Source organism: Callorhinchus milii, unplaced genomic scaffold (assembly GCF_018977255.1).
Source record: "Callorhinchus milii isolate IMCB2004 unplaced genomic scaffold, IMCB_Cmil_1.0 Scaffold7, whole genome shotgun sequence".
Lineage (NCBI taxonomy): Eukaryota > Metazoa > Chordata > Chondrichthyes > Chimaeriformes > Callorhinchidae > Callorhinchus > Callorhinchus milii.
Genome location: NW_024704748.1, coordinates 25,875,254 through 25,902,467, shown reverse-complemented (window position 1 = coordinate 25,902,467; position 27,214 = coordinate 25,875,254). Strand labels below are relative to the sequence as shown.

Genomic DNA, 27,214 nt, shown 5'->3' with positions numbered 1-27,214 from the left:
ATTTTGAGGGCAAAACGCGGCAGCCAATTGTGCACAGCAGCGTCTCTCAAACAGTCGTGGGTTGAGTGACCACATTATAGCGCGTGTTCGCTTGTTTGACCTGGTCTTGACGTCACAAGAAAGACCCACATTCCGCCTTTCATGAATGGCCCGTCTGTGTAAAGTCAGAGTGACCCACAGGCAAAATTGAGAAATAGAAAACCATATTCACAGATTTTGTTTTAATTCTATGTTTTGTTCGAAACAAGAAGGAGCTGCAACGGGAACTGGAATTTAAGATAAAAATCCACAGCTATTAGACGATCCGTGTACTTGTGGGCGCCCTTAATGTTGCAAGTGTTTAGGGTTAAAATAACCTGAATATTTTATATTGGAAAGTAATGTTTTAATCCTTGTGAACCTCCTCTCCATTATTCCAAAAGATCTCTATGGAATGTTGTTCCTTCAAATATAAAAAGGAACATCTGTTGAAGTTTCCTGTTACAATACAGACGTATATTTGCTGAGAACAGCTGGACTATGCAGAGTGGCAAATATTTCTTTTGGATACGAAATGTTTAAAGTTAAAATATTAGGGTCACCCAAAGTAATATTTTCCTTCAATCCGTTAAAGGGGCTTTGCTTATTTATTTTTTGCACTGAATACTTTTCCCTCCCGGTTTTTATTTTGTCGATTTCGAATTCGACACAATCCCGTGGCCGCCTCAAATGTGGACCAAGTAGAAATGGAGGTGGATTTAGACCATTATTGGGTGAGTTGGGGGTGAATGATCGAATGGCTGGTTTAGTATTCGAAACGAACGAGGACTTTTCGTGTCGTTGTGGGATTCATTTGGGACCGAATATTCCAAACGCTGTCAGGGTTGTAAATTGACCCCACGCTATCTCTGATCAATACATCCGATCTAGACCAGTCGAGATTGGTGAATGAGTGCAAATCTGCTGTGCACAATTGGCAGCCCCGTTTCCCCCACAGAATACACAGTCACTACATGTTACGTAATATTCTGTGAAGCGCTTTGAAACGACGTGATAAAGCGCTACATCAAATGCAAGGATTATTATTATTATTAAATATGCACGTTTTCCTGAAACTTGCTGATTTTTCCTCGAAGCAACCCCTGAAAAAAGAGCTGGCCAATACACCTAACTCCTCCTCTCCCTATCTCTCTGTACCGTAACCTTGATTGCTTGCATGGCAGGACTTTTGCCTTGGGGTGTGTGACGTGCTAAAAGAACCTGATATAATAAGGGAAATGCCTCACAGGTTTCCATCAGTAAGAGCTTGTCGTGTGGAGGCCAAGGAGGCTAGGAAAGTCACTGCTGGGTGTATGAGCCAACTCAGGGAATAATCAGGGACATTTTTCCCCCCAAACCTGCTTGGCTTGTAAACCCATCTTAGAGTAAACACACAGGTTTCCGGAGCTGGTAGAATGGACATTGGATTTGTGCGCAAGGTCGACCTTAATCTGTCCGAACACTAAATACAGCAGTAAAAGACTTTCAAGATTCCTTATTGATATTTGAGTGTTGCATTGAGTCGAACATGCCTTGGAGACTATACCGACCTGTTGATTTGGAGCTGCTTAAAGCCTCTCACTGCTGCTAATTGCAGTTTTTTTGGAGCCTTAGATGTCTTGTTAAAAAAAGCTAAAAGCATCCGTAACTCTTTACACCCCCCCCCGCCCCTCCCCACCCCACCCCACACACACAACATTAAGCAGTGACTTTGGCCTTCCCTAAAGCAAAGTTTTGTTTATATATTTTTAAAAAAGTAATGTTTCAGCCTCGCACGCAACAGTAAATTGAGCATGTTCGAGAGTTAACAATTATTTTAAAAAACGAATTAGATTGTTTTGAAGCCTTCACCTTAAAAAACAATAAAAAATGGCATTTATCCTCTTACTTCCCCCCCTCCCCCTCTCAATTGTGCATTAGGCAGTAAAACTGGGTCAGCTAAAGGCAACCATAACAGTGTCTGCTGAGATTAACCCTGGGTGGTGCTGACATCAAAAAGGGCCAAGACAGTTTGCACTGCTCTTCCAACAAACAAGCAGTATGTAGCTTTCTCATGATCCATTATATCCTTTGGCTGAGGCTATGAGATCCAGGTGAGAATGTTTGGGGGACGGTTCCATAGGAAACTCTCCTGTTCCGTACCAGGCTCCATAAGCCCATCATCCCCATCCTTGCCATCTGAGCTCTGGCATCCCTATCCCTGAGTTCAAGATCCTCGCCCTCTACCTTCAAGCGCCAACTTGGCCTTGCCTAGTGATCTGCAGTCTCCCCGGGGATCCTGTTCTATAAGTTTACTACTCGCTCACTGAAGTAGTGTTTCCTCAAATTTTCTCTGAGTATTATTTGAAACAATGCAGCCTGTGAATGTATGGGCTTTCCACACTACCTTCAACCTCACTGTAGATGATCAGTGTGGGAGGACAGTGGTGGGTTTGGTTTTGTGCTCATCTCATGGAATCTCATAGGAGAGAATGTCGTCACAGTTGGAAGTCTCTAGCCTCTAATTTGTATATTTTGCAAATTAACTTCCAACCTGCTTACTTATAAAATAATACTGCAACAACGATCCTTACATTGCTATTATTAGTGAGTAGGAACCTGGTTGTTAGTCGATTGGCGGATCGCTTTCCTGGGGGTAACCAACCCATCATTTTTTTTTAGCAAAATTAGTCATTCAATCCATGACTGTTTGTGGGACACTGCTGTGCGCAATTAGCTGCCCACAAATATACAGTCAATTCACTTTACAGTATATTGCTCCAGTGCTTGTTCATCCAGAAATAAAGCCCATTTATGATAATAATAATAATCCTCGCATTTGATATAGCGCCTTATCACGTCTTCGAGACGTCTCAAAACGCTTCACAGAATATACTGTAAAGTGAATTGACTGTATATTTGTGGAATAAACCGGCACATCTCTATTTCAAATATGCAGAGCTTCTTTCAGTCCACCACCACCACCACCTCCTCCCAATTTCTTATGCTAATTTAATAATTTAAAACTCTTGTCAGAATTGCTTCGAAGGAGACATTTGATCAGATCTTACGTTTCTGGGCTGAACTCCCTTTTCACAGCACGCCAATATGTCAGCTTAACCTAAAATGTGAAGCGTGGGAGAGTACCCTGTTCTTCTACTTGCTTTAAGCGTTTCTAAATTTCTCATTAGAGGCTGGCACCGTGTCAGTCATTCTGATAAACTTCAAAGGGCCAGTGTCCATCGGAGTATTTCAAAGTGGAAAGGCCAGGTCAAGTATTTATTAAGAGAAGGCTGACCTCGGTTGAAAATTAATACGTTTTGTGCGTTATTCCGGAGGGATGTTGGGGAGGGGATGTGCAGGAGGGTGTTTAGAGTGAGAAAATTGAGCAATGTTACGAGGCAAAGCTCCACTGCAATGAAGTATAAATGTTAAAGCTAACACAAGGAGTTAATCTCACTGATTGCTCCCGTGTAGTATCTCGACATTCCACGGCGCACAAATGGTGACGTCGTCAATCTCGCTCAGCACTCCAGGGAACACGCAGAATGTCTGATAATATTGTCGAAAGACCTTTCTCTGCCATGGCAGGTTTCCACCGCGATTTCCCATTTTCAAGGACTTGCCTCTTTGACCCATCGCACTTTTCCCCTCTTCCACCCTTGATCAGGTTCACACATTCCTTTCAGAACTGAATAATAATAATAACAATCATTCTTGCATTTGATACAGAGCCTTATCACGTCCTTGAGACGTCTCAAAGCGTTTCACAAAATATACTGTAAATTGAATTGACGGTATATTTTGTGGGTGAAACGCGGCAGCAAATTGCGCCCAGCAGCGTCCCACAGACAGTCGTGGATTGAGGGACCAAATTATTATTATTTCGCACTAAATGGCACCAAATGGCATCACTGATGCTGCCTCTAAAAATTCCAACAGGCTGCACAAACATTAGCATTATTTCTTCCAATTTTCCACAGGTTTTTCTCTAGAGAACCTTATTGATGGGCAGGTAGAGGGTTAGCGTGGCTAATGCACACATTTTAAGCATTTTATCACCTTTGGCAGACAATATGACCCTCCCTTCATTTAAAAGGCAAGGCTGTGTTGTTGAAGCTCGGAGGGAAGTGGTTAAATTCCTTGAGCAGTCATTTTGCCAGAGAACGATGGAATTAATACAGTCATTACTTTAGGGCCTGTAGGAATCGGGACCTCAGCAAACACTGGCCTGTTCCATATCCCTGCACCACCATCAGCTATTCTGTTCCCACTCTCTGGAACTTCATCCCAAAGCCCTTCTGACTCTTTCCCTCCGTCCCTTCCTCCATCCTTTGCCTCGACATACCTGTCTGACAGTGCTTCTGATCATCTTGCCCCCTTCCCATCCCCTTCAGTCCCCACCCCCACCTCGGGTGCTGAAGACACCAGTGTCAAGTGCTTCGAGATGATGTGAAAAGCGCTGCACAAATGCAAATTGCATTGTATCGTTCGCAGCAAGTTGTATCCCTGGACGTGATAAGTGAGAGACTGGAACAGCACTTGATTAAACCATTTAAATACTTGTGCACACGGCTACACTATGACAATCCTACCTACACTTCAGAAAGCGCTGTTGTTATGAAGTTGATTCACTCTCATAACGGGCTTGTGTAAATACGGTCCTTTCACTGCTGCTCGGGGAGAGCTGCTCTCAGTACTTCAGCAGAGCTGAATCCGATGATGCACAAAGCCCATTAATTCCATTCAACAGTCAGCGATTAACTCTCTCCCCGGCCAGAAATGCCAGAAATTTCATCTCTCTCCGCTGGAAATCACTGTGGGCCATTGTTGGCCATTCAGGGAGGGAAAGGTTCAGAAGTGATACCAAATCTGCACTGGCAGGAGTTCAGAATAAGCAGTGCACCAAAACTGAGTGTGTTTATGACGAGGCAGTTACAGGAATTGTTTTTTTTTAGGCTGGCTGTGTTTTGGTTTTCTGCTTGTGAGCTCACGTCGATGAAATAGCAGAGCTGACGGGTAACGGTTTCCAGTTGGCAGATCTGGTTGGGATGTTTTTTCAAAAAAAAAACACTCGACCTCGAGTCTCCAAACCTTCAGGTGCAGGATGGCGTGATGCTTAGCGGCAATTCTTCACCTGCAGAAGAACGTTCGAAGCCCAGTAAACTTTCCGTTGACGCTCGTTGTTGACGTCAGCAATGCAGGTCGCCTGACACAAAGCAGATGGAGAGCAAGGAGATTCACTGACGTCTGCCCTCCAGCTGAGACAGACCCATTTTTATCCCACCCTGGATATAGTTAGCTTCATCGCCGATAGCAACAAGGTGCGAGGAGTGGCACAGTCAGGTGGCGAGCACTCAGTTGATTGCCGGTTTAGCGACTTGAGGTCATAAGTCACGTGTTTTTTTTTATTTTAGGATCCAGTTTAACTCGAAGGGTTTGATTCAAATGGGATAAATAAAATCGAAGGATGTGTTACTGGGGGAATACCGTCACAAGTAAAATATCAGAAGGTCACTTTGCGTTACATGGAAACAGGAGGAGGCCATTCAGCCCCTTGAGCCTGTTCCGTCATTCTATAAGATCATGGCTGATCTGTACCTCAAGTCCAGTTACCCGCCCTGGCTCCGTATCCCTTAATAACCTGACCTAACAAATATCTATTCACCTCAGTCTTGAAGATGTGAATGGATCCAGCATCCACAGCCTTGCTACATTGCACGAGAGGACTGAAACTCAACTAGTCTTAGCCTGTAAGATCATTTTGTCTTCAAATGTAAGATTGCGCAGACTTGTGGACGATTCAGACTTAATTTAAACGCAGATTCGTTTTTTGGAAACGGAAAAGGGAGGTGGGGGGCGGGTGAGGGGAAGGGGAAGAAACAACGCCCAAATTGAAACTAAATTTAAGAATCATCCCAAATTTCATGACAAATTGGTTAAGATGAAGAGTTTTTGCCCTTCAGCAACCTAGGGACAGAGGTAGGGGCACGTGGCCCGTTGACAGTCCTGCACCATTTTATTTGATAATAAAACTTTGGTACCATTTGCGCTTTATGTATGAGCAAGTTTATTACCAGCTTTTGGCCATAGACTGGAAGTTCCCACACTGAAACGAAGGATATGTGGCCAGAAAATCAAGCTCTTAATAAGTGTGGGTTTAATGAATATATTGGGTTTGTCCCGTTCAGTTGTTCCAAGACTCAGCTTCAACTCTTGGATTCCTTAAACTGATTAGCACGTGAGCGAGAGTCCAAGCAAAGACGATTACTGATTGTTTCCTGAGTTGTGGAATCTAATGCTGAGTGGAGTCCTGTAGCTTAGTGGTTAGATCACTCGCCTCGGCAAGCGAGAGGACCTGGCAGGGCGAAATGTTGGGCGTTTCTTACTGTTTACCTAGCAGTAAGAAGGAACCCGGTTGTTAATCGATTGGCAGATCACTTTCTGGGGGGGGGTAATAATAACCCCTTAAAAAATATATATTTTTTAAATAATAATAATTTGGTCACTCAACCCATTGTGGGACGCTGCTGTGTGCAATTGGCTGTCGCATTTTGCCCGCGAAATGTAGTCAATTCACTTTACAAAAATTCTGTGAAGCGCTTTGAGAAATCTCAAAGACGCGATAAGGCGCTAAATAAAATGGAAAAGGATTATTATTATTGTAACGTGGAAGAGTAATGGTGTCATGTAAAAACACATCTTTGAACTGTTGGACAAGACGGAGAGAGAGCGAGAGTTAGGCTCAGTCTTGTGTTTTTATTATTGTGCTGAAATGTATTAAACTTCTGTGTTTACAGTCGCCAGGATATATACGAGAAGTCAGTGAAGACATTGTCCAGCAATGTAAAGAAAAACTCGAAATGAATGCGTGCAAAGAACTCTTCACTCACTGTGTAAAGTAAGTGAAATTGCAATTCAAGGGACTGATCTCTCTCGTTTGCTCATCAGTTATTGTTTTTCTTTAAAGGAAACAATTTTCTCCGCTCTACATCCTGATGTCTCAAGTTACGTACGGCCTTTGCTATTGTCTTAAAATGGAGCTTTGCAATTCTATCCCCCCCCCACCCGCCACCCTCCCCTCCTATTGGATTGGTTATCCTCAACTGTAAGAAATGTCCCCCATTCTCCTCTCTCCCCCCCCCCCCCGCCACTTTCATTAGCAATCCTCTGGCATGCTGACGTGGGCTTCCTTAGTTTATTTCCTTTGGAGAGTGAATAGTCCACTGGGTGTTTGACTGGATTGCCTAAGAATGTGAGTTTAATTCATTTTTCCCCCCAGCATGAAAGTAATGAAGAAACCAGGTTCAGACTGATTCATTGCTTACCCAGAACCTCCAACAACAATGTTGGAAAGGCAGGATCAAGATTGTTCGAAAGCCTGCATTTTTTTCCCTCCAGGCTTTCAGTAAAGCAGAAATTCGACGTCAACATTATTATTTTTAATCTCCACATTGGAACCTTCGCAGCAATGATTGTTTGTAGATGTGATCACTTTGCGATCAACGCACTAGTAGGAGGTATATGAACAGCTCGCTGTTAAACTGAATATTCAGGTCTAAACTTGCTGATCGAGTAGTTGCATATCTTATATTTTTATTGATTGAATCGGTGCCTAGCAATGGTTTACGTTTCTAGGAGGTGACTAGTGCTAAGTGATGAGGAAAGAGAATTCATCACAGAAGGAGTTTTTGTTTTGTATAAACACAGAAGTCGCTGGAACAGACAGCAGGTCAGGCAGCATCCATGGAGAGAGGAAGACGAGTTAACGTTTCAGGTCTATGACGTTTCGTAAGACCTGGGAGCTGTTTTTGTGCTGTTGTAGATTATTAATAATACTGTATTTACGTATCGTTGTTCTCTACACCTTTGCTGAAATCCCTGCTACATCTAGGACTGTGGTTCTGTTAGCGCCAGCAGCGCTGTGGCACCTCGTACATATTTCACGTGCAAATTTAGACGCAGAGCGTTAGCACGGTGTCTGATCACAGAGAACACCGCAGGCAGACCTGATTCTATTCTCACCCAATATTCACTTCCAGTCGGGTGTTGCTGGATAGCAAAAGGTGTGAGAGCCCTGGTTGATGTTTGCTCTCCTCCTCCCCAGCTATGGGATGGCAAGGCTCAGTGATGGTGCTCAGTCTATATCTCTGGTGCTGCACTGGCCAATCTATTTGCCCATGAGACCATTGAGGGGGGGAGGTGGGGGGGGAGTGGATCTCTATGTATTTGAGTTTTAACCCTTAGGGAGTGCTAACACCAGCAAATGATTATGACAATAATAATATTAATATCCCTTGCATTTGATACGGGGCCTTCTCACATCTTCGAAATAATAATCCTTGCATTTGATATAGCGCTTTTCACGTCGGGAGGACATCCCAAAGCGCTTCACAGAATATACTGTAAAGTGAATTGACTGTATATTTGTGGGTGAAACGCCGGCAGCCAATTGCGCACAGTAGCGTCCCACACACAGCCGTGGATTGAGTGATCAAATTATTATTGTTTTTTTCTTGAGGGATTATATGTTCCCTGGCCTGGCTGGCACCTACTTCTCCTTCTTTCATTCTGAAATATATATATATACATTAGAATACATTAGAATATACAGCACAGAAACAGTCCATTCGGCCCAACTGGTCTATGCTGTTGTTTATGCTCCACATGAGCCTCTTCTTGCCCTTCCTCAACTGAGCCTTCAAGCAGAATCTTCTATATTTTTCTCTTTTTTTGCTCCTTCCCTCTCCTCGTTAAAGGCCCATCTCAAGACCTACCGTTTTGACTGTGCTTTCCTTCGGTCATCTTTCCGCTCCCGCCCCCAGCTCAGTCGGTTAGCCAGCCAGCCAGCAGTGTTGAGTGCTTTGAGACATCCTTCCAACATTAAATGCCCCATATTAAACGTGTAATGTGTTGTATTCCTCCCCTCTCCTCAACCACCCGTGCACTCATCAAACAAGCATTCTGTATTCCCTTATCAAAGATGTGCTGTGATTTGCTATCTTTTTATATATATAAAAAGGCTACTTTAACGAAGTCTCTGCAGTGTCCCTGATGGTATCGCATTTACTATATAATGGAGGGAAACGGTCGAGCTCTGCTGGAATCAGTTTGGCATTGAGCATATCTTCTCCAAGCACTGCCATTGGCAATGCTGTTGTTCTGCTTCCAGACTGATTAGAAGTCGTTTTATTTGAACTTTGAGGTCAGTGTGAAATTCACTCCCCCTCCCCCCGGAGCTCTGATCAGGCAGGAGATTGCCTGAGCCAGCCCTGCCTGCACAGGAACATAACAACAGCCTGGCAGACTTGTCCTTTTCATCCATCCTGCTGTCTATAAGACACACCAAGCTTCCTCTTGGGTCCCTCGGCAGCAACAACAACAGCTTGCATTTACTCTTCACGCTGGACGGTGTCTCGGAGAGTTTGGCTAACGTCGGGGCTAACAGCACGGCTAACATCAGGGCTGTGCATGTGTGTGAAGCATTAGGGTTGATCACAATCCTGTCCCCTCCTTCCCCCCACCCCACATCCCGTCCACTGCTTCCTTCTAATTTCTTAGTCATTGCAAAAGCTCGTCATTATGATTGGGGGGGGGGGTGGAATTTCAGGGAATATTTTGAAGGAAAAGTCTAAATGATTACTCTGAGGGTGGGGGGGATGGGAGCGAGTTCCAACTTTAGCAAAATTTCATCTTCTCTACACCCCCCCCCTTTCCAACAGCGTACACAAATGTGCTGTGAGAACTAAACAGAGCAAAAGCTTTGTGGATTATTTTCTTCGAATTAAAATGAGTTTGAATCAACAAGGAAATGTGGTTGGATGCAGACTGGGATGTTCTGGTAAGTGGAGGGAAAGGGGCCAAGTTTGAATAGCGAAGATGGATGATGGATGAATCCTCTGGAATTTCAGCTTGATTGCCTTTGGGATTTGGAGCGTTATCTACACAGAAGTTTTTTTCCTTCCCTCCCCCGACCCCCTGAGGTCAAGTGTGATGGAGATGTGGGGGGGCGCGGGGAAGAGAGGAGGAGACGGGATGCCTTTGTGTGGTCTGTACATTAAGCTTGCAAAGCCTTTGCTCATTTCATGTTTCCTTGTGTTCTTCGTTGCTGACCTTTTACAAGGTTTTTTTTTTGGCGTGAAGCAAAACTTTTTAAGTAGCAAGTCAGGCCAGTTCTGTAATTGCTCTGTTATCTGTCCTAATTGATGCACTGGAAAAAGAGAGCAGGTTTTAAACCCAATCCAGAAGCGTCCCTTCAAGAGTTTGTTTCTGAATTTCACATGGAAAAAAATGACCTTTTTTTTTAATAAACTGCGCCCACATTTTTTAAGCTACTGATTTCCCATGGGTCCGTTATACGGTCAGTCACCCCTGTTCAAAGCAGCTGTTGATCATCATGCCACGTACAGTTTAAGGAGTACGAGTTCTGGATATCATGTTGTAAAATGTCTACAAATATTCGACGAGGAAGTATCTGTTGGCTGGTGGACTATGTTACAGTGACCTGGTTCGTTGTTGTACTGTACCATGTTATGTGATTCATTGTTTGCCTCTGCGTAGCTGATAAGACAGTCTTTCAAGCAGACATTAAGCGACGTACAGACAAATGAGATGCGCTGAAACATTGTCTCTCTCAGTGAACTGCAGCAAAGGAGTGCACTATGTGGCAGCCCGAGTTGGATTCTTCTGAATTGTATGTGGGAGACGCCAAATAGATTTTATAGGGATTTTCCATCATTGTTTAATGACATGTATCAATACTGTAAAGTTAGCATTTTTTTTTCACGAGTTTCTTTCCTTCACGCTGTATGGCAGTAACTTGTGCTGGTTCTAGTCCTACACACGCTGACAGCCTTTCATAGGTTGCCCAAAGTGGTTGTTATTCATTTGTGGGCCTGGATAATGTAATTCAGGCATGAGAGAGATTAATTCCATAGCCTGTTGTAGCCTTCACCATCACACACATACACATACACCCACACGCACGCGAGACTCTATTATCACTTATCAACTAATAAAACAATAAGAATAATCCTTGAATTTTGTATCATGCCTTTCACGTTAGGAGGATGTCTCAACAGGATTTACTGTAGTTTTATTGACTGTATTTTGTAGGTGAATTCAGCAGACAATTTGCAAACAGCAATGTCCACGAGTGACCAATTTTATCGCGACTTAATTATATACCATTTCCAGACAATTGCCCTGTTTTTTTTAAACGAGTCATTAAACTGAGGTTTCTTCTGCCTATTGTTGCAAGTGGAGTTAATGGGCTTCTTGCCATTATTTCAAAGTACAGTTGGTGAGAGTTTTCCCCCAGTTATCCTGGCTTCGATCCAAATTAACTCACAACTCATCTCATTCTTGTTTGTCGGTTGTAACTGGTACAAGTGAGTTCCCTCTTTGCCTACTTAACAGCACTTACTTGAATGCTGATTAATCTTGCTGTGTGCCAAAGGCATTAAAACACTTTGAGATGTTTTGACAATGTGATAAAGCGCTGTAGCAATTGCAAGGATTATTATATTATCATTATTATTATTATTGTGTAAACCTAAGTCTTTGCTTTCTATCAAGGATCACAAGGTCATCCATCATCCCCTGCCCAGGAGGGTGTTGGTAGTTGTGCTCAGTGTAAAATGTCTTAGATGATTCACTTGCTATCGTGTGTATTTGAAAAAGAAATGACGTGCATTTGAACCTCCTCAACTCATTCTTCACAGATTCATTATTGATTGCGGGGAGTGAGAACGGACGTCAGCGTAGTTGAGATGTTCAGGCCCTTTAGCGTGTCTTTAGCGTGCAGACGAAATGTAATTTGGAGTGCCATCTAGTGGAAGAATAACATCGAGGTCCTTATTAATTTGACGGGCAAATTTGGACTGCCTTAATAATCCTTGCATTCTGAAACATTGAAACATCAAAGCACTTGACAGGGAACTGCTGTCAAGTGCAGTGCTTGTATACATGTAGGCCTGAGTCTTTACTGTAGTAGCTCATTGGACAAATAGATGGAGTTTAGATGCCCGAAGGTGCCTAAATGCCAGTGAAGAAGTGAATGGAACACAACAGGCATCGAGATCTACCAAGCGTTTTATTCTGATCAGCAGTGAATGGTTAAGCTTAAAGAATTCTTTGCACCAGATGGGTTCCTGTAGGGGAAATGTTTTCACTGGGAATGTTAAGTGAAGACTGCAGTAATTGCAATCAAAGGTGTCAGCAACGGATGCCAAGGTTTTCAGCTTTTGAGAGCTTCACTCTTTGGTGTGAGCCGCTAATTACAACACAGTGATGCGCAGTTGTTATCTGCAGTTATTTTAAGGCAGGGGGAGTGTGTGCTTGTGAAAAACGGTGTCGTTTGAACGTATCTGTTCCAAATGGAAATTAGCAGCAAGTGTAATCACTTATTTATAAAGCAAAACATTTTTGAAACTTTGCTGCACATCCCTTTCATACTACTTTTAAACCTTAGGTCAATAAACAACTCCAGTGCACTGTATGACCACAGCTTAGGTACCCAGCCAGAATTGTCGAGTACTTGGGGTTGCCGTATTGAAGTGAGAGGCGCTATAAGTTGTGTTGTATACTGCAAGTGGCGCTCCAGTACTCACTGGCCAGCTGTCTTCACAAGGTGTGCAGGGGCAGAAAGCTTCCTGGCATCCAAGGTAAATGCTATTTATTGCAGTGACTGTACTTGTAAGCAAACCCAGCAACCAATTTGGACGCAGCAATGCCCCGCAAAAATAGACAGCTGGCTAATGGCTAAATTAGCTGGAGGATTGTTGGCCAAAACTCCGAGAGAAAGTCCTTTCTCTCTCTTTAATAGTGTCGTGGATTTTTTGAAGTCCACGTGAACAGGCAGACGTGATCTCAGTTGAACATCTAGCTTATCCCAACAATGCAGTGCTCAAAGACCATGAGCTCAAGTTCCCATATCACCTCTCTGTGTTTTTTTTGCACACTGCGCTGACCAACAACTGAAACGTGTGGAAGGATGATGATAATTGTACTTAGAAGCACTCAATTGTATTCAGTTACAAGTGTTTAACTGTATGTAGATCGCCAGAGAATCGGTGTCTGAGTGTGTGAGCGAGCGCCATCATTTTCTTGGGTGGGGGTAACGGGACTTTGCGAACACCCTGTAGGTTATGGAGAGAATAAAGGAGTCTGTGAAGCAGCAGGTCTTCTGCTTTCGTGGTTCATGACTTTCATTGCTGGAGGAGTCCTGATCACATACCCACTATTGCTAGAGCTTGCATTCTTCCACAATTTGTTTATGCCAAAATTAAATAGCAAACAATGAAAAGTAAAATCTGTTGGAAAAGCCAAAAGGTGAAGCAAGCCCTCAGTGTTCCAGCAAACAGCTGAGACCGACTTCCCAACAAACACCCCTTCACAGGAACTCGTTCTTCTGTGATCTCCCAAATGGACATTTCTCTTTGGAACAAAGATGCTGATCGTGTTCAAAGGCTGTGATCTGCACTGTGCAGTGAGTGAGGAGGTTAGGTTAGGCAAGTGGTGACAAAGAAGTAAAACACAGGTTACACTCATTTCAGCAAGGTTTTGACGAACTCCTACATCTCAAAAAACAATTAATAATAATAATAATAATCCTTGCATTTGATATAGCGCTGTTATAATAATAATAATAATAATAATAATAATAATAATAATAATCCTTGCATTTGATATAGCGCTTTTCACGTTGGGAGGACGTCCCAAAGCGCTTCACAGAACACACTGTAAAGTGAATTGACTGTATATTTGTGAGCGAACGCGGCAGCCAATTGCGCACAGTAATGTCCCACACACAGTTGTAGCTTGAAAATGACCAATTTATTATTGTTTTGGGTTTTGGAGGGATTATTATTAGGCTCTGTGTGGAGTAAGGAAACTTGCCCAAGGTTTCGCCCTCTGCCTGGAATTGAACTCAGGTCTCTCACTTGCAAAGCGAGTGCTCTAACCACTGAGCTACAGGACTCCAATTGAAGGTGCACCACACTTTGCAAACACCAAACACCGAAACGCAGGTGTGAGCGAATACTGGTTAAAAGCTGCAGTGAGATCCGAGGGCAGTTGTGGAGTCCTGTAGCTCAGTGGTTAGAGCACTCGTCTTGCAAGCGAGAGGACCTGGGTTCGATTCCCGGGCAGGGCGAAGAAACGTTGGGCAAGTTTCCTTACTCCACTCGCGTCTGTTTACCAAGCAGTATGTAGGAACCTGGTTGTTAGTCGATTGGTAGATTGCTTTCCAGGGGTAGTAATCCCTTAAAAGTACATAACAATAATAATAATTTAGTCACTCAATCCACAACTGTTTGTGGGACACTGCTGTGCGCAATTGGCTGCTGTGTTTCGCCCACAAAATATACAGTCAATTCCCTTCACAGTATAAGGTGCCATACCAAATACAAAGATTATTATTATTACATTTAGGCTTGATCAGACCCTATTGAATGACTGAAAGGTACCTCAACGTTTTGTGTGGTGTGTTGGGTGTGTGCTGTGAATGTCATCGCCACTTATACATGCAGCACTAAAGTCACCTTTGCTCTCTTTTGCCCCACAACAGGTCAGGACATGATTATCTGAGCGGGCAGCCCTTTAAAGAATATCAAGACAGCATGTATTTTGACCGCTTTCTGCAGTGGAGGTGGCTGGAAAGGTAAGGCCCATGAAATAAAATTCGACTTGAGTTTTCCTGGAGGTTATCTACTTTTTGGAAACGGAATCTCATCTCTTGCACTGTGTTTTTTATTTAAAAATAAATATTAAAAATAAGTACCAACAGCTCAAAAGAATTTGAGGTCTGGAACCAGACAACTGACAGCATTATTTTGAGAATATTTACTGTACTTGTTCAATGAATAAACTAGCTGTTAAGTGCTTTTGCAACTAGATTTTAACAAGCGACTGAATTGTGCACATTCACGGGTAGCCTTGCTCCCTCCCTTGCCTCCTTCAAGGAAAGTCTCAAGACCTTCCTCTTCGACTTCGACCGTGCCTTCGTCACTCTCCTTCCTCCCTCCCTGCCCTCCACCCTCCCTTATCCCAAGTCCCTGCCAAGCCCCCACCCCTTCTCGGGTCCAAATCCCCGACTGTCCAGCGCCTTGGGATGTCCTCCCGACCTGAAAGGCGCTTTACAAATGCAATTTTGTGTTGTATTGTAGCTTTAACTTCTCTAGAATCAGTTAGTAGTAAAGAGTCCAAATTTCTAATTCAACTCCGGGAATAAAAAGAAAATTAACGGGTGGCCCTTTGGTGTCTGTAGGTTTCCCGAGAGTCATTATTGTTTTTAAAAAGGAACAAAATATTTTTGCAACACTTTGTTTCCCTCTCCCATGCCGTGGCAGGAGGTAACCTTATGCGGATTCTCTCTGGAGCTATGTTATTCCTGAAGGGAGCTGGGAGGTTCTGTGTACAATTAGGGGGTAGATTTGAACTCTTTCCTGCTAACGGAAGCCCAAACATGTAGGGCAGTCCCAGTTGGATAATTAACTTAATGTGATTACCTTTACCAAAGAACCTAAAGAGCAATTCTGACTCTTCCCTTATAACAATACACTACAAAATGACATTTGTACAGCGCCTTTCAAGTCAAGGTGCGAATGTGGGTTTAAATCCCACGTCAAGACTTGGAACTTGCACAGTCCACGCTGTTACACTGTTAGAGGTGCCGTTCTTCGGAAGATAGGAACAGGAGTAGGCCATTCAGCCCCTCGAGCATGTTCCACCATTCTATTGGATCATGGTTGATGAAGGAGATGTTAAAGCCAGGTCCTGTCTGCCTGTTCAGGTGGATGTTAAAGATCTCGCGGCACTTCTCGAAAGAGAGGAGGGAGTTTCTCCCTGTGTCCTGGCCGACAATCCCACAGATAAAATTGGTCATATGCTCCATGGTTGTTTGTGGGACATTGCTGCGTGCAAATTGGCTGCAAATTATTCACTCACAAATACAGTCTGTACACTTCACAGTAATATCACGCGAAGTGCTTTGAGACATCTGGACAACATGATTATAAATAATCCTTACAATTGCTGTAGTCCTGTTAGTGTCAAAACACCTCAAAGCATTTGACAGCTAATTGTTATTATGTATAATGATTGTGTTTTTGTAGGCAAACACAGCAGCTACTTTATACACAAGGCACCATAAACAGCCATGACGTGAATGATCTATTTATCTGAATTGGATTGTTGGCTAGGATTAGAGTAAGGTTTAAATCCTGAATACTTGGTATAAAAGGGCTCTCCTTAAAAGCAGTGTATTGGTCAAGGTTTTATAAACAATACATGAATCTCCATTGAGAAACTAGTTCCTCTGATGGGGAAACTCTAGAACAAGTTGGCATTATCTTAAAATGAAAGCTCGGCCATTTAGGAGTGAAATCATCTAAGTTACAATCAGGAGACAGCTTTTCGCCCAGAGGGTAGCGGAAATCTGGAACTCTCTCCCCCAAAAGGTTGTGAATGCTGGATCCATTCACATCTTCAACACTGAGGTGGATAGATACTTATTAGGTCAGGGAATCAAGGGCGGGTAATTGGAGTTGAGGTACAGATCATCCATGGAGGTTTTAGAATGGCGGAACAGGCTTGAGGGGCTGAATGGCCTTCTTCTGTTTCCATGACCGTCCCACTGTACTACCCACAATTGTGTTGGTAAAAAAACAGAGCCTTCATTGTTGAGAGATTATTCTACATGTTAGCAAGGATGAGAGGAAACGGCTACCGAAAAAGATTGGACAGTTTCTTCCTAGAATTTAGACTATTGAAAAGGGGAGGAGGCTGATGGAGATGTTTAAAATATTGAAAGGATTTGATAAGGTGGATGTTGATGAACTGTTTCCACTCGTTGGTGAGTTCAAAACGAGGAGCATAAATATAAGGTAGCCAGTAATAATAATAATAATACTGACATTTAATACAGCGCCTTATCGCATCTTCGAGACGTCTCAAAGCGCTTCACAGAATATACTGTAAAGTGAATTGACTGTATATTTTATAACGCATATAAAAGGAGGTACTTCTTCACACAAAAGATAATAATAGTAATGGTGAGAACGTGAAACTCACTGGTTGAGGCAAAGAGCATCGATGTATTCAAGAGAACACTTGCTGCATATATTGTGAAGGCTGAAGTACCACTCAGGCCACAAATAGTTAAGCCATTGAAGGAAGACGAAATGATTAGGCCTGCGAGTGTTTTTTATTAGGATCATTGCTGCAAGCAAACAAACTAATATGTTTAATAATATTATCTAGAGAATAATTTGGAGTGTTTACTTAGGCTTCACCTACCTATCCCCAAGTCATCCAGAGAGAATTTGCCCTGTTACCACATTATGTACTTAGATTGCAGAGGAAATTGACGAGTTGACTTGTTTTGAATGTTCCAGGTAATGGTTTCAAAGAAGCACACACTATTCAGAGAAGGATTTAGCTTTGCAAACCCTTTTTTCGTGTCGCAAGTCGCAAGTCTTTTATTTGCATCGAATGTTCAAGCCTGCTTCTAAAAAGATTTTGTGATCTCCTCAAGGTTAAACATTGTCTAAATTGCTTAAAACATTGACTTCTTTGAACTTCTGAAGCCTGGGGCAAAATAACTGTGCTGTCTTGTCAAATACTAGCTTCTACCCAACAACTATTATATACAGGAGAGGAATTGAGCTGCTCAAACTGTAAGGGCAGATTGTTTACCATTTTGCCTCATTCAAGTTCATTAGATTTGAACTAAACTTCCCTGGGAGGGTTGTTTATACATGTAAATGCCATTAAAGATCTTCATCAGCAGATCGGCTCTGAATTCCTGCGCTACATAAGACTGTTTGCGCAGACAGAGGAGAAATATAGTCTCCTAACCTTCCAACCCTACCCAGCTCACATTACAAAACAAATGATCATAGATCATACCCCTGATGTCAGGAAACGGCTAAACTCTCGGTTTACAATGTGCATTCAGTAGCGTTCCAGAATGATTAACGCAAACTTTGAGCTCCTACGAATTGAGTACCCGAGGAAACGAGATCAAGATTGCAGCTAAGAAGGAGTGTTTATCAGGCCAGCGAAATAGTCATAGAGTCAGCATAAGAGCTTTGAACTTGGTCGTTCAACGTCGAAATCAGATGGAACAATAACAACAATTTGCACTTATAGAGTGCCCTCCACGCAGGGCATGCAGTGTCTCAGAGCGCTTAACAATGGCGGAGCCTGACTCCGAGCCGGTGGGGGAGTGGGTGGGGGGGATGGGGGAGATGACCATAAGCACGGTGGAAAAGGAAGGTCTTCAGGCGGGACTTGAAAGAGGGGAGAGAGGGGGCAGAGCTGAGGGATTGAGGGAGAGTGTTCCAGAGTATTGGGGCGCAGTGGCTGAATGCACAACCTCCAATGGTGGAGAGGAGGGTGCAAGGGACAAGCCGGAGGCTGGGGCCAGTCGAGCGGAGGTGCCAAGTGGTAGATTGGGGAGTGAGGAGGTCGGAGAGGTAGGGAGGTTACCAGGGAGTGACGCGATTTGAACACGAGTGTGAGGATCTTGAAGTCGAATAGATAGACACTTCGAAGCTTCATTAGAACCTACAAAGGGAAGTGTATTCTACTCAATTGTCACATAATAGTGAGTATTATCAAAGGAGGTTTTTTTTAATTAATCAGCAGGTGTCTCGACACACACGAAGTAACCCATCGCCTTGTTTGAGACTATCCATAACAAACTACTGAATTCCGCGGCATTTACTTGGCAATTTCCAATTGGAATGAATGAAGGAACACATATACTCACTTCATAATAACTGGAGAGTGTCTGACTTGCCTGAACCTCCCAGCAGACAACGTGATTGTATCTCTTTGTGCCTAACCTGATTTCTGCAATGAGGGAAGGGACTTTGTGTTGGTCATTACACTACTGTTGTTTCTGAGAACGAATGATCCAGTTCAAGTCTGTTCACAACCCAGATAGAACTGGAAGGATAATTTATCCATTCCAACCCTCCTCTGATAGCTCTTGAAGGAAAGATATACATTCCTTACCCGTGTTGTATTTTCTTTCAGACAAGCTGTAACGAAAAACACATTTAGGCAATATAGAGTACTGGGAAAAGGTGGCTTTGGTGAGGTAAGTGAACTTGGCAACAGGAGAGGTTTCTGCTTCGAAAGTGTTTTTTTATTAAACTCACAAGCTGTTTCATCTGCGAGAGAAATCAGTTATCCTTCGAAAATAATTTTTTTATGGCATTATTGTGATTTTCGTGTAAAAGGTTTCAAAAACAAAGATTTTAAGTTGCGACAACTCATTAGTCAGTCCGCTACTCGGTTCAGAAAGCTCTTTGCCCTTGTTTATACAGGGTGACCAAAAAGTTGTGATTACTATTACAATGTCTAATAAGTCTTAAAAAAAATGATGATTTTTTTAGATAATAGGGTAGCTGAAAAATAAGGCACTTTTGGTCGCGGTGTACATGAAATGTCATCAGAGGTCCAAAACAGCGGATCAACCGACTCTGAACGGGCGAAAAATGTTGCATAGGCATTTATTTAAAACTGTCTTTTATTTCTCCTCGCTCTTCCTCCGTGTGTAGGTCTGTGCCTGTCAAGTACGAGCGACCGGGAAAATGTACGCCTGCAAGAAATTAGAGAAGAAAAGGATTAAAAAGAGAAAAGGAGAAACTATGGCTTTAAATGAAAAGCAGATTTTAGAAAAAGTCAATAGTAGATTTGTAGTAAGTACATTTCTCAGAAACTGCTGCCAGATGGCTTGCTGAGGAACTGTGTGCATTGTTTTTCTTTGGCCGTGTACAGATTGAAAGTGACTTTCTCTGTGTGCTCTGGTCCTAACCTAACCTGCCTGCATTCGTCCTGTGCTGTGCTGTTGATCATGTTTGTGCGCTTATGCACGTTTGTGTGGAAGTTTTGTTGATGGAATAGCGCTGGGTGTTTTTTAATCCCCATTCAGTTACCAACGATGCTTTTAAACGATGTTGTCAACCCATGTTTAAATGGTGATTAGCGACCTCGATACCTCGAGCGCTAACTTACGTAAGTGACTTTGGTGTGGTAACTAATCTTGGCAACGATATCAAACACTCGCAGGTCAGGTACAAAGTGGGTTACATGCGGAGTAAAGGTCCCTTAATGTGCCTTGACCCCATATCGAGAACAGCCCTCCCTACGTGATATTTTCCATTTTCAACACCGGTTATCTTCTGTGACCTCTATAGGACTGTCAGTTTTTGTACGTCTCACCCTTACTAACTGGGAGCAGGGCTGAGATTGTGTGAGATCCTATCAGATAAGGATCTTCACAGCCTGCAGAAAGGGACAACTTTCTTTGCTAATCCTGGCCGGTATAAACCTCAGTCCCCAGAATTGAAAGCAGAGGGTGATAACAGTTAGCAAGAAAACTATCACAAAGAAGGGTTTGTTGACCTTCAGCTCGGGGCCACGGTGCAGTGTTTGGAGGTACAGTCTTTGGATGAGACATCAGAGCTATGTTCTGTCTGATTGTTCCGGTGGATGTTTTAAGATCCCATGGCACTGTTTGAAAAGAGAAGAGAGATTCTCCCAGTGTTCTGGCCAAAAGTCCCCTAAATAATATTTTAAAAATTGGCCATTCACTTCAAGGCTGTTTGTGGGTCATTGCTGTGAGCAAGTTTGCCTGTGCTGCGTTTGCCTGTGCAAAATACAGTGTCGACACTTTACAGTAAATCATGTGAAGTGCTTTGAGATATCTTGGGAGTCCTGTAGCTCAGTGGTTAGAGCACTCGCTTTGCAAGTGAGAGACCCGGGTTCAATTCCAAGCAGAGGGCGAAACCTTGGGCAAGTTTCCTTACTCCACACGGCTCATAATAATCCCTCCAAAACCACAAACAATAATAAAATTGGTCATTTTCAATCCACGACTGTCTGTGGGACATTGCTGTGCGCAATTGGCTGCCGCGTTCGCCCACAAATATACAGTCAATTCACTTTACAGTGTGTTCTGTGAAGCGCTTTGGGACATCCTCCCGACGTGAAAAGCGCTATATCAAATGCAAGGATTATTATTATTATTATCTTGACGACGTGATGAGCAGCTGGATCCTCCTGAGGATTATTCTACCGACAAATGGTCTTATAGCCCAAAGTAGACCTTTGGGCCTCTCTACTATGTAATCATGAGCAACATTCAGAATGCTTAAGAAGGATAGGAAGATGACATTTTTTCTCTTTTTTTCATGAACTTTGTGACTTTTTCGATTTATTGTAGGGGTAATACATTCCATACTTTTGTCTTGTGTTTGGAAAAAGTAAGTTGGCAGCTGTGCCTTCCAACATCGCTAAACTTGGAAAGACACTTCATGTGATCTTTAGTCCCAATTTGTTATTTCTTTGGAAACAGCCAAAGCAGTCTCCAGAGAGATTTCGCAACACTCCCTGAAATAATGATCTTGTAATCAAAAAAGGGACAAATTCCCTGGTTGATCATCACTCACTGCCACTTGTTTGGAAATAAGTTGAATTTTTCCAACTTTGGTCCTGCATTCTGAACGTCGTTGTGCATTGTGACCACAGCTCAGTTATTCTAAAAATCTCTATTGTTATGATAACCCTTGCATTTGATACAGCGCCCTGTCACATCATCGAAACGTCTCAAAGCGCTTTGCTTGATTTACCCTAAAAGGTAGGGACGGTATTTTCTAGGCAAACGCAGCAGCCAATTTGTGCACGGCAATGCCCCACAAATGGTGACGAAGTGAATGACCGATTTTATCTCGTAGGTTGTGGACCAGGACACTGGGAGAGAATCCCGTCTCCGTTTCGAATAATCGGTGTGATTCTCACGTGGGTTTCCATAGAGGGAGGACTTTTATTGTATGAGTTTATTTTTCCAATTTACAGCATGTGGCTAAAATTGATTGCCCTCAGAAGGGCTATTATATCCCTGTTCACGCAGTCCCCATTAACACAGCGACACCTGAGATTTGCTTTGTGCCAAAGTTCCAGGGCTTGTTAATGCTCTGCACCTTCAGGGTGCCTTCTATAATCTCTCATATTGGACAAACGCTGCATAATATCTGGCTTATTTATAGTTGTGATTGCACAATTGCAGTGAAGGAAGGAAGATAGTCAGAGATTGGAAACTTAGCAAACATATCAAGCCTTCGGGCTAATACCTTTCTTTGTCTTCTTTCTCAAACTATTTAAGAGAGTTTGGGAGCAATGACCCGGCTTCATGGTGCGTCTGATTGTTCTGCAGTGAGTACAGAAACTGGAAAATGGCTGTAGTGACCCGGATCAACAGCATCAGGACATTAATAATTATAATCCTTGTGTTTGGTGTAGTGCCTTATCACGATGTTGAGATATCTTAAAGCGCTTCACAGGATTGTGTGTTTTGAAGTGTATTTTGTGGGCGAAATGCAGCAGCCGGTTATGCACAGCAGCATCCCACAAACAGACATGGAGTGAATGACCAATTTTTTATTTAAGGGATTGTTGGCCAGGAAACCAGGAGAAACTCCCTTCTTTTTTCGAATGGCAGACCAGTGTGTGATTGATTAACTGATCGATTTGCAGCCGCTGTGTCACATTGCTTGCTTTCAGACCGGTTGGTAGAAGCCAGGCAGGACTGGTGCTTTCCCCATAAAGATGTTGAAAAACCTGGCCAGTTAAATTGCTCTCACTCTTGCCAATGAGAGTATTTTTTTTGCGATTCGAAAAAATCTCTCTTAAGGGTTTCAAAATGTATTCCAAACTAATCTCGACGGGTCTAAAACTTCAGTACATCAAAAAAAAAGCTGCTCAAGTTGCCAAAAAAGGAACAATATAACTTAATGTCATAAAAACCTCCAGCGTGTTTTATCCAGATGAATGGAGTGGTTTGAAGAGTATTGCAAATGGCCCTTGCAATTCAGTCGATGATCATAACTCTCTTAAGCTTTGCTGTCAGTCTTCAGTTTTCATTATTGTTGCTCTGTAACTCGCTTCTTGTGTGGACATTGTCCAGTTACCTTTTGCGTGTTGTTTCTGCAGGTTAATTTAGCTTACGCCTACGAAACAAAGGATGCACTATGCTTAGTACTGACCTTAATGAATGGCGGTGACTTGAAATTCCACATCTATAACATGGGAAATCCAGGGTTTGAGGAAGACCGGGCTGTCTTTTATGCAGCTGAGATCTGCTGTGGCCTGGGAGATCTCCACAAGGAAAACATTGTTTACAGGTGAGCGCAGATTATTGGGGCTGTAAAGCTTGAGACTGCCTGTCTGTGAGATCCAGGCTGATTGACTGTTGTATCTGCCCAGCAATGCATGACCGTATTGGAGAAGGAGAAGAAGCTTTCGTGTTTGAGTGGAACCAATAAATGTAGACACTCGAGGAAGGATTTTCTGTTTGGACCATTCCTCTCCCGATCTTCCTAGGTAACAGCAAAGCCAGAGGCAGGGCCTGGTATAGAGTGTCACACTGGGTTAGAGAAATCATTGGGAGTCGCTGATAGTCAGAGAAGATGCCCAAAGGAGCTTCAGTAGCTGGTCAGCTGATCTGGAAGAAAATGGGTCAATGTATGATTCTGGGTGAAGATGGGACAGAAAGATGACAGCCTTTCACCATCACCAAATCACCCTCGCCTTCTGCCCATAAAGCATCATCCCCTTCAGTCTGGTCAGAGATTTTTGATCTTGCACATCTGGGAAGCCTTGGACATGTCACTGGTTGTGTCAACAGCATCTCCCACATAGCACAACTTGAACATTCTGCTGGCAGCTGGGGATGGGGGAGGGAGATGTAGGAGGAGGAACCGAAATTGTAGCCTTTCAACAGCATAAAAAGACTCAATCTACGTTAGCAATAATTCCATCAAAATGTCCCCAAAATGCCGAGTCCCATTTCATCCAGAGCAACATCTTCCACTGCCCAATAGATCAAGGTAACTGTTGCTCACAGGCCCTGTCTGATACATAAATATATATAAGAGAGAGAGAGAGAGAGGGAAAGACATAGATATATGCACAGAGACGCATAGTGTTTTCATCCAATCTTTGATACATCACATCAACCAAATGTTCACTGGATTATTGCACTTTCGCTAATTCAGAGTTGCAAGAATATCAATTGGTGATGACTGGCTCCTGCTTTTGACTTGATTGATACAGAAATGGTTAAGCAGAAAACAAATGGATTTATTCATTATGAAAAACTTCCTGACTTCATTGTTATGCCCAAACATGTGTTTGTTGCGTTAAGCTGTGAAAGTAACAAAAGACTGTGAAATCAATGAAAATAACCTTTTGGATAAAATGTGCATAGGAAATATTTATTTCATCGGCATTTTGAAGTACTCTTTCTAAATGACCACTTCAGCATTGTCACCAGGGACTTTTGAATTCCTTTCCAGCAGTCGCACATGAATGCACTCCTTCCTTGGAAATAGTAATGTGTTAAGAACATATGGAAAATCTCCAGTAGAAAGTTTCCACACACATTCATTCAGGGTCATGTAACATTGAAAACTAGTGTGTTACACTGACCGTATTCTCCCCAATTAATGCTATTTGTCATATTTGTTTTCCAAAGTAGAGTTGAAGTTTGAAGTAACCAACTTAAGATTGTCGGTCATCAGAAAACAAGGCCAAGACAGTTGCATATTAATTGTGACTTGTGTCTGGAATAGTTACTGCTACAGAGCAATGTTAGGAATAGTGCTGTTGTATGAGCAGGCCCGGCCTCCTCTGGATCACAAGGGAAATGGAGGAGTAGCATCCAATTTCACTGTATCTCCAGCACTTATTGAACCAGGAAGTTGGCGGAGGCAGAGCAAACGCCCACTGTGAAAAAGACCAGAATGTGGGATTGGCACACGATCAAAACGGCCACAGAAAACAGATTGACCGTCTAAGATTGGTGTCCGAGACGACTCCCAGGATGACCGACAAAACAACTCTAAATAAAACGACTGCCTCTTTCCTGGCCAACGTTAACCATTGTTGTAAAGTGACCTCCTGTTGTGCGCAGAGACTCAGGTGTCCCTTCGTGGCACCTCGTCAGAACGAAAAACTGGTTGTTAAAAAAGGATTTGAATGTCAATTTTTTGGCACACTTTGAGCAGTCATTGCTTGTCTCCAACATCTGCCTTTCGAATGGGAGCCTGAAACGCAATGCATCAATAAATTGCACTGGATGTCTATCATAATCTCTGTCATTTCTTTAGCAACTTCAAATAAAGCCAAGATAAGCTACTGTTCTCAATGGGCTGGCGTGCTTTAACCCAATGAATCAACAGACTCATAAAAGATGAAGGTTTAGAAAAAAGACCATTTGCTCATTAGGTTTTTTGACTCCGGTCCTTAAAGATATCAATTTTGTTTTATGGTTGTACTCGGTATCAACGTTTCCGAGACAAAGGGTACCACAGAGTAACAATAATGACTGGCTGCAGAGATATCTACTGGTCTGCTGCGGAGCTTACTGTGAAGGGGATTGGATTGAAAGCAGAGGTTGATGACCTCATTGGAAGAAATTTTAGAAATCAAACAACAAATGACATTTACGTGGCGCCTTTCACCTCAGAAGGACATCCCAAGGCGCTGCACAGACAGGGATTTGGATCCGAGCAGGGGGTTGGGTTGGGGTGAGGAAGGGGAGGGAGAGAGGGTGACTCAATGCAAGTTTGAAGAGGAGGGTCTTGAGACGCGTTTTGAAGGAGGCACTGGAGGGTCCAAGACGAAGGGACTGCGGGATAGAGCTCCAAAGGGTGAGGGCACCGTAAAGTGCAGCATTTCGGCAAATGTTTTAGTCTGACAGGACCTTAAGAAGAGAGAAGATCAAAACCATGTGTAAATATTTGTACCTTAGACTGCAAGAAATTCCAAACTGTTTGCTTGCCTGTCCCCAGAGAAAAAAAACATTCCAGTGGAATTTGACTTTGTCAATATAACACGACTAGATGTAGTGTTGCTTAATATTTAAGGCTGGAAGAGTAGTCCACATTGCCCAGTATCACACTGGTGCTCGGATCTACATTGCAATGGGCAAGCAAAGCTTTTTTTTATGTCTGTTTAAAGTACGGTACTTTGGTTTGTTGCTGTGACTTTGGCCATTGAAATGTACTGTATTGCAGAATATGGAAATAGCCTCATTTCTGGAGAGGGGAAGTTTCTGCACGGATTTGTGTGTGTGGTTTAGACCAATCTGAAGCTGAAGCACCTGAACTGAGTCAAAGGATGCGGACCCCTTAAGATTAACCAATCTGATACAATTTCGTTCTCCCCTGGCTCTGATGTGATTCATCACATATTACTGATTAACACTGTCAGCTACAGATAACCCAGTGTCCCACTGCGCTGGTGGAACAAACATACAATGAGTTGAGAAATCTTGATGGCTAAGAGTTAGAAGGAAACATGAGGACAATCTAAAAAGAGATGAGATAAATTCTCAAAACAAAAGGTTCCCCCGCCCCACCTTCAATGTATGTGACAGCAATCATCTTGAATAAGATATTCACAACTGTGTAACTTTGTTTGCTCTCTCTCATTTTTTAACAGAGATTTGAAGCCTGAAAACATCTTATTAGATGATGATGGTAAGTCCTGTAGCCTATTCCATCAACCGGTTGGCTTTACCTCTTTTTTGGGAGTTTAATTTTATGTTTTGTTATTGAATATATTAAAGAGGTTTGCAAAAATGCCCGTAGGGTATGAAGAGAACGTAGTGGAATTTAAACAACAATGGAAATTGTATATCTTTGGGCCAGATTATTAAGACAATTTCCTTCTAACCTAAATAGATGGGGTGAATGTTGCTAGTCAGGATGATATCACTACACTAATACAAAAACAGATGTTGCTGGGAACACTCAGCAGTTCAGGCAGCATCTATGAGGAAATCAAGTTAACGTTTCAGGTCAACAACCGTGCCTTTCTGATCAAGGAGAATAGCGCAGATACAAAAGAGCAAAGGTTCCCTTTTCTCTCTCTTTTTCCACCCCCCCCCTCCCAAGAAAAAAAAGGGCATTAGTAAAGAAACACTGCTACTTCAACTCTCAGCGGAATGAGTGGCTGAAAGCGCGGCCACCAACGGTGGAACGGAGGGCATGAGGTACATGCAGAAGGCAGGAGCCAGTCGAGCGGAGACAGTGGGTTGGGGGGTAAACAGAGGTAGGGATAATTCACCAAGAGTATAATTCAAAGGGAACGGTGAACTGGCCAATGTTTTAATGCTAGTTTAATTTCATACAGACTAAAG

General features: G+C 42.9%; 1 protein-coding gene across 1 annotated transcript in view; it reads left to right on the top strand.

The window, feature by feature from the left end:
- The window catches only part of LOC103186576 (G protein-coupled receptor kinase 5), a 110,463-nt gene that overhangs the window by 74,361 nt on the left and 8,888 nt on the right, over positions 1–27,214 (top strand). The window contains exons 5-10 of the mRNA XM_042336600.1: positions 6,798–6,898; positions 14,567–14,659; positions 19,042–19,105; positions 19,569–19,709; positions 23,002–23,192; positions 26,515–26,552. Of these exons, the coding sequence (XP_042192534.1) occupies positions 6,798–6,898; positions 14,567–14,659; positions 19,042–19,105; positions 19,569–19,709; positions 23,002–23,192; positions 26,515–26,552 (628 nt within the window). The remainder of the gene's footprint in view (positions 1–6,797; positions 6,899–14,566; positions 14,660–19,041; positions 19,106–19,568; positions 19,710–23,001; positions 23,193–26,514; positions 26,553–27,214) is intronic.